Consider the following 18,937-nt stretch of genomic DNA (forward strand, 5'->3'; position numbering starts at 1 on the left):
GCTGACGTTATGGCTCCAACGTGACGTCAGCGACCTCCTTCCTCGGAGCAAACATGGCAGCTGCCATGGAGCTGCGATGCTGGGGGGGCGACTGGGGTCTACCGTCGGTCCACAACGAGTCGCTCGTCGTCCTGGTAACTTTCACATTTGTTTGCATGAACAAGGTCGTTACGTGCGTCACTTTTCCCCCGTTGCCCTATTTTGCTCCTTTGCTGCCTCCTCTCCGGTTAGCTTCTATGCTAACCTGGTCGGTCCGCTGCGCTTGTTATCTGCGGCATAGACCAGAGCGTTGTTAATAAACAAGTCATGACAAGTATGCACAAATGGAACATGTTAATATGAGTGAATGTTATTATTCTTCGTTGAGCTTTGTGGCCGTTTGTCAGTCATGTCGAACAAAATGTGTTTCTTCAAGGTCAGTACAGAGTAAAATTGGTAAAAGTTACATCTGTCAGTGTTTGTTTGCGATCAACAGTAGACTTAAATGTAATGTAAACCTGTTAAGCACCTTTCCTGTTGTAGTTGACTTGTTGTAAATGAGGTCTTTTCTCAACAAGGTGACTCCTTCCTGCCCGCCTTCACATATTTGCCACAACTAGTTCTTCTCGGATTTTAGCCAGCATTTAGACCTGTGATATTAATGCTATACGAATTTATATAAGCATATAATATTTATTTATTTAAATTTTAACGTATTGATGTAATTAGTGGGCGGCACGGTGGTCGACTGGTTAGCACGTCCGCCTCACAGTTCAGAGGTCGCGGGTTCGATCCCGGCTCCGGCCTCCCTGTGTGGAGTTTGCATGTTCTCCCCGTGCCTGCGTGGGTTTTCTCCGGGCACTCCGGTTTCCTCCCACATTCCAAAAACATGCATGGTAAGTTGATTGGATACTCTAAATTGCCCCTAGGTGTGATTGTGAGTGCGGATGTTTGTCTCTGTGTGCCCTGCGATTGGCTGGCAACCAGTTCAGGGTGTCCCCCGCCTACTGCCCAAAGACAGCTGGGATAGGCTCCAGCACGCCCCGCGACCCTTGTGAGGAGAAGCGGTACAGATAATGGATGGATGGATGGATGTAATTAGTGTAATAATTAAACGTTATGCTCTACCATAACATGCATAAAAATCAGCAGATTAAACAGACTGATTAGTGTAGTTCGAACTGATGTTTGCTGATTTCACTCCAGTTTACCGTATTACATTCATTTGTTGCATTATGTCTGCTGAAAGTTGCCTTATTAAATTGCTAGTACCATACGTTAACGCTCTTTTCGTGATAATCATTAAATTCCAATCAAACAAGGATATTTTAATAAGATGGAGTCTTGGGCAGAACTGAATCTGCGTATGAAGAAACAAACAAATAAATAAATAAATAAATAAATAAACAAATAAAGGTACTGTAGTATTTTAAAGAAGTATTTAACTATTTGATTTAACTATTGGTTACATGTGCACATGTGGCTAACAAGCAAAGTGTTATGGAGTCTTTCTGCTGCCAAAATGAATGCAGAAAAGCTGGTGTTCATGTAGTCATGGTCATGAGAAATTTGCAAAGGATCACCATCTTGAGTCCTGATGATAAGATTGACAAATGCCCCCTTTATCGTCATAGAAACGTATGTGGGGGCTTTAGCCAAAATCTTTGCCCAGTTCTTGCGTGGCTGACTTGTCCCACCATCTTTGTTAACTCAGCCGTTGTTGTTTTTTTCTTTCAGGCATATGCCAAGTTTTCTGGGGCCAAAGTGAACATTTCTCCAATAGACTGGACTTGGAAAACTCTGACAGGTGGGTAGAGGCAGAATTATTACCAGGGTTTGTGTTGAAGGTTTGAAAAGTGCCAGATATCTCCCCCCCCTGCCCCTCGTTTTAACAGCAACAGTGCCCGAGCTGGTGTGTGGTGACACTTCAGTGAAAGAACCCTCACAGATTCTCAACTTCCTGAGAAAGCAGGTATTAGTGTATGCCTTGTGCGTGCTAAACTATGTGAACCTGACCCCCTTTGTGTTGTTTCCAGAGGTTTAATGCAGACTACGAGCTGAGCGCCCGGCAAGGAGCTGACACCATGGCATACATTGCTCTCCTCGAGGAGAAACTGCAACCTGCATTGGTATCAAGACCCCTCAGAAATCCATTCACTGATCAAAGTATAATGTGACGACTGATTCTTTGCCCTTCACATCATAGTTGCACACTTTCTGGTTGGATGCAGACAACTACGCTAATCTGACACGGCCGTGGTTCGCCTCCCGTTCGCCGTTCCCCCTTAATTTCCTCGTGCCCAGTCGTCATGCCAACAGTGTCCGCTCCCGCATCCTGCTGACCAAAGGGGAGGCGCCGTTATGCAGACTCACCGAGGTGGAAGGAAAGGTAAACACAGGTGGCTAAAATTGGCTAAAAATCAATCAATCAGTCAATAAATTAATACATTGGTCTTGTCGTCACTGTTCTTTTCTCACTGTCAGCTGTACAGTGACGCCAAGGAGTGCCTGAATCTTCTCTCCTACAGGCTGGGAGCAGCAAACTACTTCTTTGGCAACTTGTACGTATAAAAGTAGGATGCAGCTTCAACAACACAATGCATCCGTCACAGTTTCAAAGCCGTAGCTCCGCTTTTAATAAAAAAGCGAGGAAGGCAAGAGCCGAGCAGCAGCTCAAAAGAGGGTATGGGTTTGTCCGGATCAGACGTGGCGGGATCCGCGGGAGTTTAGGCTCGTTCATGAGCTGCACCTCCAAGAGGGCAACTTGGAGGTGAACTTGGGTGAGCAGATCGAATCTAATCGTAATCCCAAGTGCATCGCACCGAATCAAATTATTCCAAGTGAAAATCAAACCATCTTTGAATCGTATCACACTCAACGTATCACGATAGGCAGAGCTGGGCATTTGACCCTTTTTTGCCGGTCCGTCCTCCATCCGCGTCCATATTCCTAAAAATTATCATCCTCCGACCCCGTCCGTCCTCATCCTTTTATTAAAGCGCTTTCGTCTTTACATTCCGTCAGTCCGCCCAAAAAAAAAAAAAAAATGTGCATGACATTATTTCAAGCTCATTATCTGGCTAATTTCCTATGCACATCCACTTACCGGCTGGGAGTATCATGAGCGGATTGAATTGTTTTCATCTGTTAAGACAGCTTGTTAGCTGCCAGCAACTACTGTCCGATGTGAAGATGAAGAAGATGATGATGACGATGATAACGCGGAGCAAGCCAGGGGACATCACGAGAATATTTAAGATTGCGTAATAATGCAATAATATTGGGTTTTGTTGCACGTTTTCACATTTTATTGCGTTATTTCGCAATAAAAATAATCATTGCAAAATAAGGCAATGTTATTTTAGGAGGACCAACGTCTTTCACTTGGGGATCATAGCTTTCAGTGTTATTTTTCCCCCTCGTCAGTGAAGTGGATGTCCACTAGAGGGCAGACTTTCATTTTTTAAAGAGTCAGACAAGACCGTTCGCAAACCCCTACTACTGTTTGATTTTTTTTATTTTATTTTGATTATTTTTTGTATGTCATGGCAAACCGTATTGACGCTGCTGGACGGTTTGGTTTGTAGTAAAATGGAGTTTCTCACTTTTCTGCAATGCACATGAGTGTATTTGTAACTTGTGATTTTTAGGCCCACCAGCCTGGATGCTTTCGTGTTTGGGTTTGTGGCTCCTCTCCACAAGGCGCACCTCCCTAACAGCCCCCTGCAGAGCCACCTCAGAAAGCTGGACAACCTCACACACTTCTGCGACAACATTCTGGCAGACTACTTCAGCTCTCCCCACCCGTGTAAGTTGAGCACACAGACACGAGAGAAAAAGTCCCACTCAGTATCAACAAGTACAAATATATCTTTTAAGCACGGAACAACTAACATCCTCGGCCATTTCTGACTCATTTATTTTACTTCGTGCGTGATGGCTTTTTCGGGGTTAACTCTTTTTTTTTTTCCTGTTCCACTAAAGCTTGTCCAGCTCTGTTCTTTTTCCACGGGTGTCCCTTTTTTTTCCAGGTCTTCCCCCATTTGTTGAGGAAACAATGGATGCCAACCTCCAAAAACTAACTCAGCTTGTAAACAAAGAGTCCAACTTGATAGAAAAGGTGCTTCTGCTTTTCTTTTCTCTTCTTTGCATGGCTGTCAATTGTCACAGCACTTTAAAGATGCACACCGGCAACAACATTAGGTACACCTTAGTACCGTAATCGAGTGATATCCAGTGCAGGAGTTGGAGCATGAAAATGTCCGCATATTGCGTTTTTGCTCCCAGATGGATGACAACCTTCGCAGCAGCCCTCAGCACAAACCTCACCGGCCGCACCCCAAACCCAGTCCGGTCATGGAAAAGAGCTCATCACCTGCCTAACCCCTCCCCCACCTTGCCCATGATCCTGCCTTATGGACGGAGGGAAGACCACATTGTAGATGAGACTTACTGACCGTCGTCAAAGTTAACCACGGTGTAAACTGACCGCGTCTATAAAAAACGAAAAAGCCAATTTGCTAGCAGTGATAATGTCTTTCAACGATGTTAATGAGAAAGAGAAGAAAGTCTGACATCAGGTCTTAAAAAAAAAAAAAAAACTGCACGCATGATGGAGGTTAATAATGGAATGGAATAATGAACTGGCACTACATGGGAAAAAATGCAACGTGAAAATGAAAGGCAAAAGGAAAAGAAAAAGTCCTGCAGTTTAAGTGGTGCTGCTTTTGCATTTTATTTTTCCATAAGGGAAATGGAATGAATTTGTTTGACCCTACAACTGTCATTTCACGAAGGCTTTTCGACCGGGGGGTGTCTGGGGGGCAGGGGACATTTCCTGTCCTTTATGCATGCAAACCAATTTTGTGATGCTTGTACAATTGTAAATAGAAGGTAAAAATGAAACGAATGCAATTTGCTCGTACAGGGCTCGGCCGCTTGTTTGCTTGGTTCACTGTGGGGATGAAAAGGCCTTAGACGCTGTATAAACCTACTACTGTAACATGGATGGGACGGAGGTGCCGTGTGGGTTTCATCCATACTTTTTGCCTAGTATGATGATCCAAAACCTGTCTACGTGTATAGGTACTTTATTTGTTGTACATTATACATACGGGGAAGCGTGTTTTGTGCATTGAACCCATCCTTGTGTCCGGGCCAGAAGACAAAACTCCGCACTGAAAGGACACAAAAGTCAGTTAAGAGTGTCCATGCTGGAATCTAACCAGGGACCTTCTTGCTGTGAAGCAGTGGCGCTAACATTTGTGCTACATGTTTTGATGTCAATCATCGCTGTTCCTGCATTATGTAACTGACATTCTTTTTGAGCTCAAATCCAAATTTTAAATGTGTCAATTGTTGGTTGCCTTTGAATTGTGTTTTTCTCCTTGTCTTTATTTTTGTAATGTTTATCGAGAGCATTGGATTGCATTATCAAATTCATGCGGTACCATCGTCTGTGTTTCAGCCTTTGTGTATCGATATTTAACAATTAGAAAAATGATCACCATTGTACTCTTACACTTGCTCGCGTGCCTTCATTGTTTCCTTCATTTTCGTTGGTCCAAAATGACATCTGCAATTTTTGCTAATGCACTTTGAGCGAAGGGTAACAGCTTCAAATGAAAGATGAATAAAGAACAATAACAATGTGTTTTTTTTTAAAAAATATAATCACTTCCTGTTTTGCATGGCAAACTTTGATTTCACTCATTACAAACTAAGATCTGCTTCCAACGGAGTGGTGGCCAGATTAAACCATGGTTAGCTTTGGCTCGACGTACCTTTGATAGTGAGCTAGTCTGTTTACTTGTTTGGAGCATAGAATGCGCTTTGTTTGCGCATGGCCTTTGGCTATGGAAAACAAGCGAGACTAATTGAGAGGAAATGATGCCAGGCCAACATCAGACAGTGTTCCGGTTATTGCGGACATGAGAGACTCCCGCCGAGTCTTGGCTTGCTTATTTAGCGAGTGTGTGAACAAAGCATTACCCAAAACAACAAGAAGTGTATGTTCCCTGCTCCCGCCAATTACAACCAAGCACGTTAAATGCTACTTGTCAAATTATATTTGAGGTATCCAAATGGCCTATGGTGGGATCCCTTTTGAGTTTACTGACGTCAGCCTTGTTTTGGTGCCATACGTATAGCTGAGTAGCGCAAGGGGACGTGGCTGCTTTGCATGACAAAGCAGAATTAATCTAGTATTGATAGGCACTAAAATTCCACTACTGTATATACTGGGGCCATCTACTGATGAAACTTGGTAATGTGGACTGAATCAAAACTCAAGCTGAGCAAATAGAAAAAAATAATCATGTTCATTCGTCTCAACAATATCTGTTTCCAATAAAGAAAGAAAAGAGAATGGAAACAACACAGAAACAAAAACACACACAATCGCGTCTGTTTACAAAAATCTTCATACAAAAACAGGCATATTCACATTAAGAAACAAAGTGCTGCAGTACAATTAATTGGTAGATTGAACTAGGACGAAAAGAGGATTTAAATGAATCGTTTTCTAACATTAGAAGTTAAGGTTTGTCATGAAGTTGGAGGAAAATGGACAATTTAAAAAAAACAGTACAAAACTTACATGCTGTTTAAAGTTTACAGCAAACAAGAAAACAACGTCATCTCAGTCCAGTTGCTTCTCATATCCTGCTTAATTTGTCATCTAGATATTTCATATTTACAATTTTATAACATTTTTACAAGGAGGATGGATTCAACCAAGTCCCGCGAGTGTACGGCATTTTGACTTTAACAGCACGACAGCGAACGTCATCGTGATCAACAACCCCTTCAACCATGGGCAAACTCTGGCACCTCCGGCGCCATAGCCACCTCCAGTCGACCCGGCGTGTCCAGAGCCAGAACAGGGTGGCACGGCCCGGTAAAGTTGTGCTTGAAAGACCCCAACGACTGGCCCGTTAGGGCATTGTAGAAGTGCAATCGACCCCGCTGATAGTCCAGGAGCGTGCCCACCCGCTCGGGCGAGTCTATCACAAAGACGCTGGACTGAGTGGCGCCGTGGAGCATCTGGTACCTGCAACTACACGAACCCAACCACGAACAGACTCTTAAGACAATTTCGGTCTACAATAAGGACAGATGTTGGAATTCCAACCTACCCAGATGGTGACGGGATGCACTGTAAACACCATGAAAGCTTGTTTTCCCCCAGTGAGCACTTTCTTCGAGCTAAGCTATACGCTACTCCAAGCCTGTAAGATGCACATCCTGACACCGAGGTCTCCCAGTAGTGTTGGCCCCTCGCTGGTAATAGCTCACCTAGGATGGATGGGGCCCTGAAAATAGAAAATACAACGCATGCATGGATGTTGTCTATATGGACAAACGGGCAGGAAGTGAAAACAGAAGAAAACGATGGCAAAGTGAAAGCTTCGACTCTTCAGGGAAGAATGTGGTCAGAGGTTACTGATATTTTCAACACCAAACACATGCAAACATGTCTTTATTGGCCTTCCTTTGGGGCCTTTTTTGATTGAGTTATTTTGTCAATAAATGATGAATTGTGTATGGAATTGAGATTCGGTTAATTATTTAGCTCATATTGTGCTGAGCATTCAGATGAGTTCATTTCTTTGGTTGTCATACTTTACCATTTCCATCACTGGAGGGAAAAAAAAACAACTGTAAAAGCGTAACATGCTCATGCTGTTAATCTTTAAGATGGTGACTGAGATAAAGCCTAACGAAATGTGCTTTTGTCTTGTATAAGACATGATGGTTTGTGTAGGACAATTTTGAGCATCTTTTCAGAAAAACATACAGTAGGTTGAAGTCCAAATTTAACACCTTTTTTACTTTAAACTTCAACATAAATGCAATACTTACTGTTTTTCTGTGGATGATAGGTGTTTATGAGCATCATGGGAGAGGTAAACTGTGGTTTGGTCTTCTGACAGCTCCAGAGCAGGATGAGACGAAGCTTTCAGCAGGTGAAACCTAGTTCCTGAAAACAGTCAAATAGTTACATTTAAAAAAAATGAAATACACTGTTAGGACACCTCTTTAGGTACACTTGCACAGGGCTAATGGAAAGTACCATATGGTCATATACGGGCCTCCCCCTATGTTCTTTAATCCATAATGGATGGAAAGCGCTTATACAAATCTGATTTGTAATTATTATTGTTCTTGTAATTAAAAGTCCTCTAATATTCGTTGCATTCATTCAGCATTTTCTTTCCTAAAATTGGTGACATAAATCTATTCAGATGTGTTTTAAATTGGTTCATTTCAAACATTCAAATATAAATAATAACAAAAATATATTTTTTTTTTTTAACCACAACTACGAACAACTTGGCTGTCCGTTTTAAAAATCAAACGTGACCCCTGAAATTTTGCCCAGAGTTCTTGTATATATTGAGGGTGTTGGGGAAGCGGGGGATCATAATCAGATCATTTTTCAAAATTGTTCAGACCTAGTGCAATGTGCCACATGTGCAAAGTACAAGGACATGTTTTGGAACCTTTGGTTGAAATGAGAGCAGCCTCGCTTTGTTCACTGGCTCCAGCTTCATTCACCGCTTTGATGTAAAACAGATAATTCTCATTGGGCTGCAGCAGAACTCCTTGTTCGCAGCTTTTTATACCCGCGATTGATCTAGAAGAAGAGCAAAGACACAATATGAATAAGAGTATGTGCACGCATACACTTAACAGTACTGTGCAAAAAAACCTTCGGCCGCCACAAGCTTTGTCGCTTTTATTGACCTTTTCGCAGCACTCTTTTTGACAAAAGCGGCAGAGAGAGAGCCATAAGCAATTATATTGATTAAGAGTTTCATTCCATTTTGGGAAGATATTGCTCAACAAATGAAATCATGATGGGGTCTCAAAGTGGAAGTCAACGCAAACATTTTTTTTTTTTTCCAAGAATATGTTCTAGGCAAGCCCGCGAGTTGAAACAAGGCATTCTGATAAATATTGCGTTTGTGGAATAAGTGTTAATCCACTTGTTTTTAGCCATCTCCGGGGGCGGCCATTTTGTCTTCTGTCACGGCTCAGATTCAGAAAACAGGTCAGTCGTGATTGGTCGTTGTGAGCAGTTGTGATGTCATTTTCGGTCGACAGAAGACAAAATGGACGACCCCCCCCCCCCCCCCAGAAGAGATTTGGGTTGACTCCCTCTTAAAGACTTTGTCATTTGGTAAATATCTGGTCTGAAATCTTTAACACGGCCCACCTAAGCCCGTCTCCTTCCAGCTCGTACTGGCGGCAGTATTCCAGGATGTAACTCTGTCCACGACTCTGTTTTGCTGGGCTCCATCTAAGCGTGGCCGAGTCCCACGTGACGGTGCAGCGCTCGCTATCCATCACTGGCACTGACGGAGCTGTAAAAAGTCCTCCTCATATTTAAGGTCCGCTTCGGAGCCAACTTATTGCGTCAAGGTGCGCACCGACCAGTGGTGAAGACGAGCCTCTCGCTGGGCAGGGAGCAGCCTGTGTAGTTGACGGCCATCACCCACACTTTGTAAGACTTATCAGGCTCCAGCTCTTCCAGGACGCAATAACTCTCCTTCACGGTCACGCGGTACTCCTCGGACACAGCTGTGGACAACACAACTCCAGTTATATTGTACTAGAACCGCATGCTTGGAGACAACCATCATGTATTTTATTCTGGGCCTCCTCCAACTAATGATACATACAGTATGTACGTATATCGTAACTGAAGAAAAACTGAAGGGGAAATGGCCCCTGAAGAAGTCAGGGCCTAGCAGAGCATCACCAGGGATGAAATCCAGCATCCGGGGATGCTTATGCCTTCCACACTTACAGGCTGTAACTGACGATATGATCGTGTCAAACGAAATGTATTGATCACAAAAGAGTCTCAAAGGGCTTCACAGGCCCACACTTGACTGATATTAACGACGGACCGATTTTAACCCCACAGGGCGGGGGGCAAGGGAAAAAAAACAAAAAAACACCAGGGGTAAAAAGAAATCTTTTTGCAACCAAGAATTTAAAAGTCAAAGTTTGCTTTATATTGTTTATTAGTCCCATTACTTTTCATTAAAAAGTGGGAGATATGCAAAGTGTCGTACCGCAATTTCTCCACCATTCACCTGCACTGGGTTATAAATACCCTCACATTAAAGATGAAAGTCCGCAGTTAAAGCACATCTTGTTCATTTCATTTCACAGTCATTGTGATGGTGTTTAGAAGCAAAAAGATGACATTTGTGTCCACTTGCCAATATTCATGGATCCGCCTGCGGCAAGATCAAATAAAAGTGTTTCTTTTGAATGACGCTGCATACATCTCAGTCAAATTCAAATTGAAACTCAGGACAGATCTGATGAACCAAGTTTAATATAATTCTTAATTCCTTTACTTTCATTGTATACCAACAAGGCATATCATTTATTTTTGTAATATGTACAGTATGCGCAATACAATACAGGATAAAGTGAGATTTTTGATCTCATCTCACCCATACAATCATTTCCTGTTTTGGGGTCATATGATCATATTGATATGGTATTTTGCAAATAAACACATACATAAATAAGAAAGAGATGTCATTTTTGGCCCATGTTGAACTGTGACAAACACAATAATGCGGGACCCCCAAGTGGACTACACTAAATACAGAATTATGGATAGAATCAGTATTTACCCTTAATGAGGTTTTCACCTAAACTCTTTGCAGATCTCTTACAGTAGTAATGTCCTTGTTTTGTAGTTTGTTTGTTTTTTACAGTGCAGTTTGGTTTGCAATGAAGATTTCGCCAAACTTCATTAGAAATAGCGAATTGTGTTTAAAATGCCAGTTTGTGAGGACACTGCCTTACAAGAGGGCCTTTCATAGCGCAATGTCAACAAATGTACAAATGTACTGTACTCGTACTGTATATTCCATTAGTGTACAATAATGGGCGGCCAGTTGAGCAAAGTGGCTCCATATAATATCTACCTCCTTGTGGCTCCTCCATGCAGTAGACCTGGAAGCAGTCAATGATGTCCCCGGGGTTGACCCTCCAGTAAACGGTGACACTGGCACTGGTAGCCGATCCTGCCTCCTGGCGCTCCAGCGTGGGCCTCTGAGGGACTGTGGCGCACAGCAGGACACAAAAAAAATCACTGGCGCCACCCAAGTTGACTCAGTGCAGTGCGCAACATGCATCTGCACACCTGGAATTCCCTTTCGTTGGGCAAGATGGGGGCTGGAGGCGTTGCCTTTGGCGTAATCCTCGAACACCAGCAATCCCTTGGAGCCCAATTCCAGGGACATGGTCGATTCCAAAGCTGTCTTAAGCCTGACCACACAACAATTGGATCTTTTTCTTGAATGAGAAATGAACAATAAGATCTAGACTATATCTGTGCACGTTTTTATTATTGTGGTTGACGTTGTGGTGTGGTTAAGAACTTTATTGAATCATACTGCGTGTTTCAAATATTCGATGTTACTGACACATTTGTGCGTCTAAATTAGAATAACATAGAAAGGTTCATTCACTTTTGAAGTTTAATTCAAGTGAAATTATTAAACATGGGAAATACTTTTCAGAAGGCCAATTAATACCTAATTTATTTGTTTTTTTATTTTAATTTATTTTTATTTCAAAAAATAATTTCATTTTGTATGTACATGTAATCTAATTTCTTCAGATTGTGAATTGTGCTTTCATTAGCTATGAACTACAGTACAATTAAAATGGTCAGCACAATTTTATATCAGCAAGGCGAGTAAACTTATTTTTTATGCACTGATCTGCTCTAATTTTTTTTTTCCTGAAACGTCATAAATATAAATTACAAAAGCATGATCAAATCCGTATTCGGCAAGCTTTTACAGGTCAAACTTAAAAAACAAAAAATTGAAAATATCTCCAAAACCTGATATGCTAGGGAAAAAAAAGGAAAGCCATTTATTTTTTAAATCAGCATTCAAACTATGTTTAGGGACACATTAAGCTATCTCTGATTAAAATTTACCGTTGACCAGTGTTATCAACATGATAAAAAAAAGTAATCATTTCACTGAGTGTTTTAATGAATCTAAAGAATACTTGTTTCACTTTTTGAAATTGAACACCTGATATAAATCCACAGGATTCTATATTTTATCGAGATGCATTTGCTTATATATTGGGCAAAATGATTATCCGATGATGTGTTGGAGATAAGAGCACTTGATAGTTGAGCTCTTACATTGGCTCTTATGTTATGCCGATGTCCCTAATATTGTGGCCAGCCAAGTGTGTTTTCGAGGACAATACACTCCTATATGCATCACATTGAAGGAATACTACCTTGCATGAATGTCCTCGGGGGTCTGAAGGGAAAACACATGGATGATACGTTGAAAACATCAGTAATATAGGAAATTGCAAGTAAATAGTGATAAAGTCGGAAGCCTTCGGAGGATCTACCCGAGCGTCCGTCTCAGCTTCTCTGGCCGTGGTCTCCAAGGTGGCCTTGGCCGAGTCGATGCTCTCCTGGAAGCAGACAATCTGGTCGTAGAGTTGCTCCAGCTTGGCCTTCTTCTCCTCCTCCATGTTGACGGACATGTCGTTGTACTGCTCCATTACCAACGCCATCGTCTCGTCATTCTGTGCCTGCATCGCTGCCTCGCTCTCAACGCACTGGTGCTGGATGACAGAGCAGCGCACACGTGCCAATACGAGCTCACGAGCGGCAAACACCATTATTCTAACCGAACCGAGCTGGCTAAACTCGTGCCACAGACAGGACGGTGGTCTGGATTAGAGAACAAAGCGGCCCCTATTGTGGACGCCATACTTTGCCCACTGATGGCATGCAGTATATTCACATACTGTATATACCTCCACAGAGTGGTAGGCCAATTCCAGCTCAGACACCAGGTCCTCGATGTTCTCAGACCTCCCCTGCAGCTCGGAGATCCAGTCGCTCAGTCGCTCCTGTTACATATGGCAGACATTCAACACGTAGTCACACTTTGAGTCACACTTATGTTCAGTCATTCATTTCCATGCATATGGAAATGGCTTTCTTTCCACGGTTATTTGGCCAAGAAAAAGTCCCTTGGTTGTTAGTGGATGTGCAGATGTCATACTGATTGAGTCATTGGAGGTAAAAAGACACTATTAAAAACACCGTTTGACCGTCTGTTGGCCCCGCCCGTGTCAACAGATCACATATCGGTGCCCACTTGATGGCGTCACTTTGCCAGCGATCAAAGCAGAGTATTACATCACAACAGTTCAATGTGAATGCGTGCATTCTGCCAGCTGCCTGCATGGGTGGAAAAGTTCACAACGCACTTAAGAACTTCATGTCACCATGACCCCAAATAGTCAACACAAGGACAAATGAACCTTTATGCAGTAAGAATGCACATCGTATCATAATGTCGAGGGCAGTCTATCTACCCGCTCATGTTTGTGGCTACTGAAAATGAGGATTTTCAGTAAAAAACATAACTCTGAAAGACAAATGTTTCGCTAATCCCCATTATACATAAACTACAAAATCAGACACTTGTAAATGTATGGCTATTTAATGTTTGCTTTCGAGCTAAGCACAAGAGAGCCGTGAGTGTAAATGGCATAGCATACTGTTGCTAAGTGCATCATTGTATAGCATAGCATCATTTTGCTAAGTCATTGACTACCACAGCACAGGACACTGTAGCGTAGTGACACATGGTACAGTATAGTATAGAAATCTGTAGCATAGTGCATCTTTGCATTGGATCACATCGCTTAAAATAGGGTAGTGTATCATTGTTTCAGGTAGCATTGTATTGTAATGATGGTATCAAACAAGATCAGACAGCAAAATGTAGCTCACCATTAGCATAAAACAGAACATTTCAATTAAATATAGTCACATTGTGGTGTTGGTAATTGTAGTATTTGGACCTACTTTTCCAGGCGTAGTTATTCGCCTTGTGATTTCTGTTGTGAAAACGAAATCTCTCTGTTATTAAGTTGTGAAAGACACAACAGTAATAGTATTTTTTTTTTCTTGTAGGTATATACACACTACGTGGATGATGTAGTAATCATAGTTGGTAATGGTCAACCTTTGATATACAGTTAATAAATACAGTATATCTACTAAGGTCTACTGTATTTTTATTATATGTCAATCAGGGACTAAACCTCTTCATCGATCCCCCGAAACTTAACATTACTACCAAAACATTTAGGCTTCTAATTTTGTGAGAATAGTTTGAGGAACACACACCCTTTTCTGTTCCAGTGTCCATAAAGGCATGCTCGAATGAGTTTGGCAAGCAAGAACTTGAGAGTCCTGGCAGCAAACCCCATCAACCACATTTGGAATAACCAGAACAGAAATTGTGTCCAGATGAACGGACAGCATTCTCACAAACACAAACAACACATTGTACAAAGTCTTGCCCAAAAAGTGGACGCTCTCAAAGTGGGGGCAGCTCCATATTTTCTTCCCTTTTCACTTACGGTATGTGTGATGCCATGTTACCCAACACTTTGATCAATACAGTGAGGTATTCTGGACGAGCACACTCATCATTAGGGAATCCCGACAAAGCAACAGTAAAATTGCCTAAAAATTGTCAAATGATTACATGCACTTTATCCACGATTTCTTACCCGGATGTCCTCAAAGGCTTGGTCCACTTCAAGCACCTGGTGGCCATCATCATGGTCCCCAGAATCACAGTCGTCCTTAGACAGCAAACATTGACACGTGAGACAGAACCAATCCATCCCCTGAAGCTCAGCAGCCAATTGGGCCTGCCGCTGCTCCTCAGCATCAATAATGTCATAATCAGCCTCAATGAGATCTTTGTCTCCAAACACATCCCTCTTCTCTTCCTCCACCTCAGTCTTCCCAACAGACACTGGTACTGGTTCCTCCACATCTCCCCGTACTTCAGGTTCTACTAGCTCTCTGGTGTCCCGTTCATCAATCATCTCGTAATCATCACTTGCCACCTCGGGAACATCTTCAGGTGGCGGATGTTGAGCTTTCTTTCCCTCCTCGGTCTCTCTGTAAGGACCGATCTCCAGGCCTGTGTAGGCATTCATATGGTCACTTTCTGGGACAATTTCTCTCTTTTCTTGTTCATCTGCAGTATCTGGTTGCAGGTCCTCCTCATGCGGCAGAGATAAATCGTCCTGTGGGGAAAAGCTCCTCAGAGGTGAGAAAAGGCCTTCATCTTTGTCGCTCTCTGTCCTTGTCTCTTCCGTCCCTGCCTTTTCCACTGAAGGGGCAGGTGTGTGCATGCTGTTCAACTTTTCCAAATGTCCAACTGGTTCTTCTTCCAGCTGAGGCGTCGGTATTGTTTCCATGGTGTCAGGATCAGATGTAGTGAGATGTTCATATTCGGTGTCGAGATCAGATAGAGTCACTGTATTACTTTTTGTAATCTTCTCTGAGCATGGACTCATGTTTATGTCCATCTCCACAGCTTGGCCTTTGGGGACAAAGACAATCAAGTTATCGTCCATTTCAGTCTTTTGGCTGTCAGCCTTGTTGCCTTTTGAAGGTGTCTGGATCGTATGTTCAATCATTTCCTGCTGTGTCTGACCTGAATCTGTCTCTTGTTCTTCTATTTTGGTCTTTACCTCCAACTCCTGATCGGGTACAAAATGTGCCGACTCATCTACGGCAACATTGTGCGGCAACACATCCACTCTGGTTTCTGTTTCAGGAATACTTGTTACCTCCTGAAGATCAATCTGAACCTTAGTCTGCGTCACTTTTTCATCAGCTGTCTTCTCGGTGACCTTCACAACTGCGTGCACCACGGGCTCACAGTCAGTGAAGATCTCAACCGCTGCTGGTTGTTCACGATCAAGCTCCCCTTTCTTACATGGCAACTTCTCTTCTTGTGTCTCAATTTCAACCGAACATTTCTTCTCTCCCTCTATTGCCGGGATCTCGTCCTGGATGTCCTGATCAACAGCTGCCACTATCTTAGTCTCAGCTGCGGGCTTCTCACGGGCTTCCCTTACTGTGTCTTGTTGTTGACGGTTGATGTTAGTTTGAGGAACCTCAGCAATAGTAGGTGGCTCACGTTCTTTTTCCTGCACTGAATGTGTTTGCTCTTGGGTTGTACTCATACTTTGATAATTAACTTGTTCATTTGTTTGGCGCTCATCTGTTGCCTCTACTTTTAAGCTGTTAAACGTTTGAGGTCCGTCAGCAAAGCCCTCAGGAGTTCCATCTTGAGATTGCACCGTTTCCTTCTGCGGTCTGTCCTCATGAATTGAATCCACAGTAACAGCCCGCTCTTCACTATCCTCAGAGTGGTACAACGCTACTCTTTCCATTTCTGGAACTTGCACTTCAGAATTTGATGTGGCTGAATCTTCTACTACTTTGGTGTTAACTGCCTGTTTTGTGTCCCCCGTCCTGATGTCGTCTTCTTCCTCTTCCACAGCTCTCGTTAGACATCCCGTCATTTCAAACTTACTCTGTGACCACAACATCCTCTTTTCCTTCTTGTCCTCCACCGAGTCAACTGGAAGGTCCACTGTGGGGGTGTCATCTTTCAAAATGAACTTTTCCAGGTACCCGTCTGCCTCCTCTGAATCCGACAAACATTTCTTGAATGATTTTTCAGATGTCACACTCTCTGCCTCTGAGTATTCCTCGTCGCTTTTTCTCCTCTCACCAACAGCATCCTCATACAGATCAGAGTACATGAAGGACATAGCGGTGGGTTCTTCCAGCAGAATGGGGTCAATGATCTTAGGAGGTCCAGGGGAGATATAAATAGGTGTGAGGGTGGTTTCTTCACTTCCGAACAATACTGAGCCGCTCTCTTTCACGGATCTCTGGCTCTCTCTTCTCAGTCTTGATTTTTCTACCCCCTCGTCCACTTTTTGCTGAATTGCATTTACAGGAGCGCTTTCTCCATAGAAGACCTCATCCAGGTGTTCCCCAACCATCTCAATGTCTGTCACAAAGACAAACGAGTCCTCTGACTCTGACGGGCTGTCTTTGACTAACTTTGCAGGCATCAATTCCACTTTGCATTCCTTCGCAGGTTCTTCCACCTCCTTTTGAAGGTCGTGAGCTTTTTGTCCAGGAACCACCTCATCCACCAGGGTAAACTTCTCAAAGTAGTCAATGACTTTGGAGCCATCTTCCTGAATGGATGTGTGTCTCACTTCAGTGTCCACTGAAGGCCCAGTGTCATCCTTTGAGGGCTGTTGATTGATCACAAATCATTAAATTAATTCAGAGGATAAGAACCACCAAAAATAAAAATTTAACTGGACAAATGAAAAAGTGTAATTATCATATGTGTTGATAAATACCTTATTGCATTCTAGCATTTCCACATCCTGCGGCGAGCCATGGCCCTGTGCGGTCTCGAGGTGAATTCGAGATCTGATCTTAGAGGTTCGGTCAAGATAAGACAAGTTGTCCTTTAGTTCTGTGCTCTCTTCTTCATCCACTGTGGGGAGTTTGGATGGTACCCTGATATTAAGAATCTCATACCCCTCTGAAATCAAACTAAACAACTGCTGATCTTTGTTTTTGTATTCTTCCAAATGTGTCTCTGTTCCGTTCTGCTGCTCTTTGACATTTGGTAGCGACACCTCTGCCATCTCGGGTCTCTCCACTCCCAGAGCTGAGGCTGACCTTGATCTGTTTAGCCTGTCCCTCAATCTGCTGCTCCTCCCCGACCTTGTTCTTCTACGGACTACTTTGTCCTCATCAAAGATGATGGTAACTTTCCCGGCGGTTCCAGACCCTTCCATGCCGCAGGCTTCAGAGATGGAGCTGCTCTCAGAGGCCCAAGGAGTAGAACAGCGACTGGAGGCCGTCTCCCAAACAATACCACTGTCCTCGCTCTGGACAGTCACCATGGAGAATGATGGATCCACCATCAGGCACTGGAGTCTGGGTTTGACAGACTGGTCCTGGACAACCTCCCGTAGACTGGAAAGGGAAAAGTAGTAGCTTTTGAGAGGAGATGTTTGTGCTGTGCAATGGAAGAGGTAAAACTCGGTTTAGCAACATTTGCCAAAAGACCACCCCTGACCACTGAGAGTGATGCAATGAAAAAGTTCCGAATAAAATGTTCAACGACTCCAAAACATCATTCATGTCAGAGGAGAAGGTCTTCGAAAACGACATCGGTTTCTTTAGTGCGAGCAAGGATATGTGTAGCACCCGGCATGAAAAGCATAAATGTAAGAATGCATTGGCAGAGTGGGGCTGCCATCAGTGCATACATTCCTTGCATGCTCATATTATAGCTGGACAATAGATTTTATTTTACTACTTAAATACCGGGAGTTCCGCCTCATGCAACCTGGATAATGCTCTCCAGCCACTGAATTTTAACAATAAGGAAATTGTGAAAAAAAATCAAACAGCACACAATTAGTCACCAAGTAATTTGCAAATTTCATCTATAGGTTATTCATGTTTGTATTCGATCTAGTTGAGTGTAAGCACCTGTTTTGTAACTCCTCCACCTCATCCTCATCGTCGTGGCTGATGACATCTGAAGCCTCAAACTGGAACTCCTTCAGCTCCGTCATCTCAGAGTCCAAACTTTCACATTCCTCCATCATTCCTTGTACTTCAGTGTATTTTTTTCCCCCTTTAAGAGCTTCTTGTTGTTTTCATCTACTCTTGAGTCCAGGAGCGTCGGTTTGTTCCGTTCGTGTCATTCTAAGTTGGGAGGGGTCCATCTGACTCAGCTCGGGACGGAAATAGACTCAGTGGGGAATGAAGAGGTGTGTGCAGAGATTGCATGTGGAAGGAAAGCACTCAATCTCACTGGGTATCGAGTCAGGTGCAAAGATTTGAATGCGTGAACTACATTCTTACAAAATGTTATTGGTTATGTAGGCAAACATACCCTTGGACATCAATCTGTACTGATGTTTTGCAATGGGAGTCATGCAACTTTAAGATCAAAATCCCCTTTGCTAAGTTAAATATAGGCCATGTGCTGAAACAGTACTCCCT

At 43.0% G+C, this 18,937-nt stretch overlaps 2 protein-coding genes across 3 annotated transcripts; one reads left to right on the top strand and one right to left on the bottom strand.

Annotated features, from left to right (window-relative positions):
* Positions 1-19: 19 nt before the first annotated feature.
* Positions 20-5,630, top strand: mtx3 (metaxin 3). 2 transcript variants are annotated; one of them, XM_086032149.1, is made up of 9 exons: positions 20-134; positions 1,717-1,786; positions 1,875-1,951; positions 2,016-2,108; positions 2,186-2,368; positions 2,464-2,540; positions 3,630-3,787; positions 4,011-4,099; positions 4,267-5,630. In XM_086032149.1, exons 1-9 carry the CDS (start codon positions 54-56, stop codon positions 4,360-4,362), a joined length of 924 nt encoding a protein of 307 aa, XP_085888275.1. In that variant the 5' UTR covers positions 20-53; the 3' UTR covers positions 4,363-5,630. The 2 variants fall into 2 exon arrangements, with proteins under 2 accessions (XP_085888275.1, XP_085888276.1); XM_086032150.1 differs by lacking the exon at positions 4,011-4,099.
* A 753-nt stretch (positions 5,631-6,383) lies between these two features.
* On the bottom strand, positions 6,384-18,735 carry cmya5 (cardiomyopathy associated 5). The gene is made up of 14 exons (XM_086030746.1): positions 18,419-18,735; positions 17,269-17,896; positions 14,590-17,157; positions 12,814-12,909; positions 12,400-12,618; positions 12,280-12,302; positions 11,156-11,280; positions 10,938-11,072; positions 9,418-9,564; positions 9,200-9,347; positions 8,484-8,617; positions 7,843-7,960; positions 7,116-7,292; positions 6,384-7,036 (listed from the first exon to the last, which is right to left on the bottom strand). Exons 1-14 carry the CDS (start codon positions 18,535-18,537, stop codon positions 6,787-6,789), a joined length of 4,887 nt encoding a protein of 1,628 aa, XP_085886872.1. The 5' UTR covers positions 18,538-18,735; the 3' UTR covers positions 6,384-6,786.
* Positions 18,736-18,937: the final 202 nt, after the last annotated feature.

This window comes from Filicampus tigris, chromosome 5 (assembly GCF_054856515.1).
Source record: "Filicampus tigris isolate MCC_2025a chromosome 5, RoL_Ftig_1.0, whole genome shotgun sequence".
In the NCBI taxonomy this organism is placed as follows: domain Eukaryota; kingdom Metazoa; phylum Chordata; class Actinopteri; order Syngnathiformes; family Syngnathidae; genus Filicampus; species Filicampus tigris.

Excerpts from the sequence above, each read along its gene's own strand:
- cmya5 (XM_086030746.1), bottom strand. The coding sequence starts at position 18,537 with ATGATGGAGGAATGTGAAAGTTTGGACTCTGAGATGACGGAGCTGAAG. Across the intron at positions 11,281-12,279 it reads CCCGAGGACATTCATGCAAG|GCTTAAGACAGCTTTGGAAT; the intron begins GTAGTATTCCTT and ends TTGTGTGGTCAG. Across the intron at positions 7,037-7,115 it reads TGCATCCCGTCACCATCTGG|TTGCAGGTACCAGATGCTCC; the intron begins GTAGGTTGGAAT and ends GGGTTCGTGTAG.
- mtx3 (XM_086032149.1), top strand. The coding sequence starts at position 54 with ATGGCAGCTGCCATGGAGCTGCGATGCTGGGGGGGCGACTGGGGTCTA. Across the intron at positions 2,109-2,185 it reads AGAAACTGCAACCTGCATTG|TTGCACACTTTCTGGTTGGA; the intron begins GTATCAAGACCC and ends TTCACATCATAG. Across the intron at positions 2,541-3,629 it reads AACTACTTCTTTGGCAACTT|GCCCACCAGCCTGGATGCTT; the intron begins GTACGTATAAAA and ends TGTGATTTTTAG.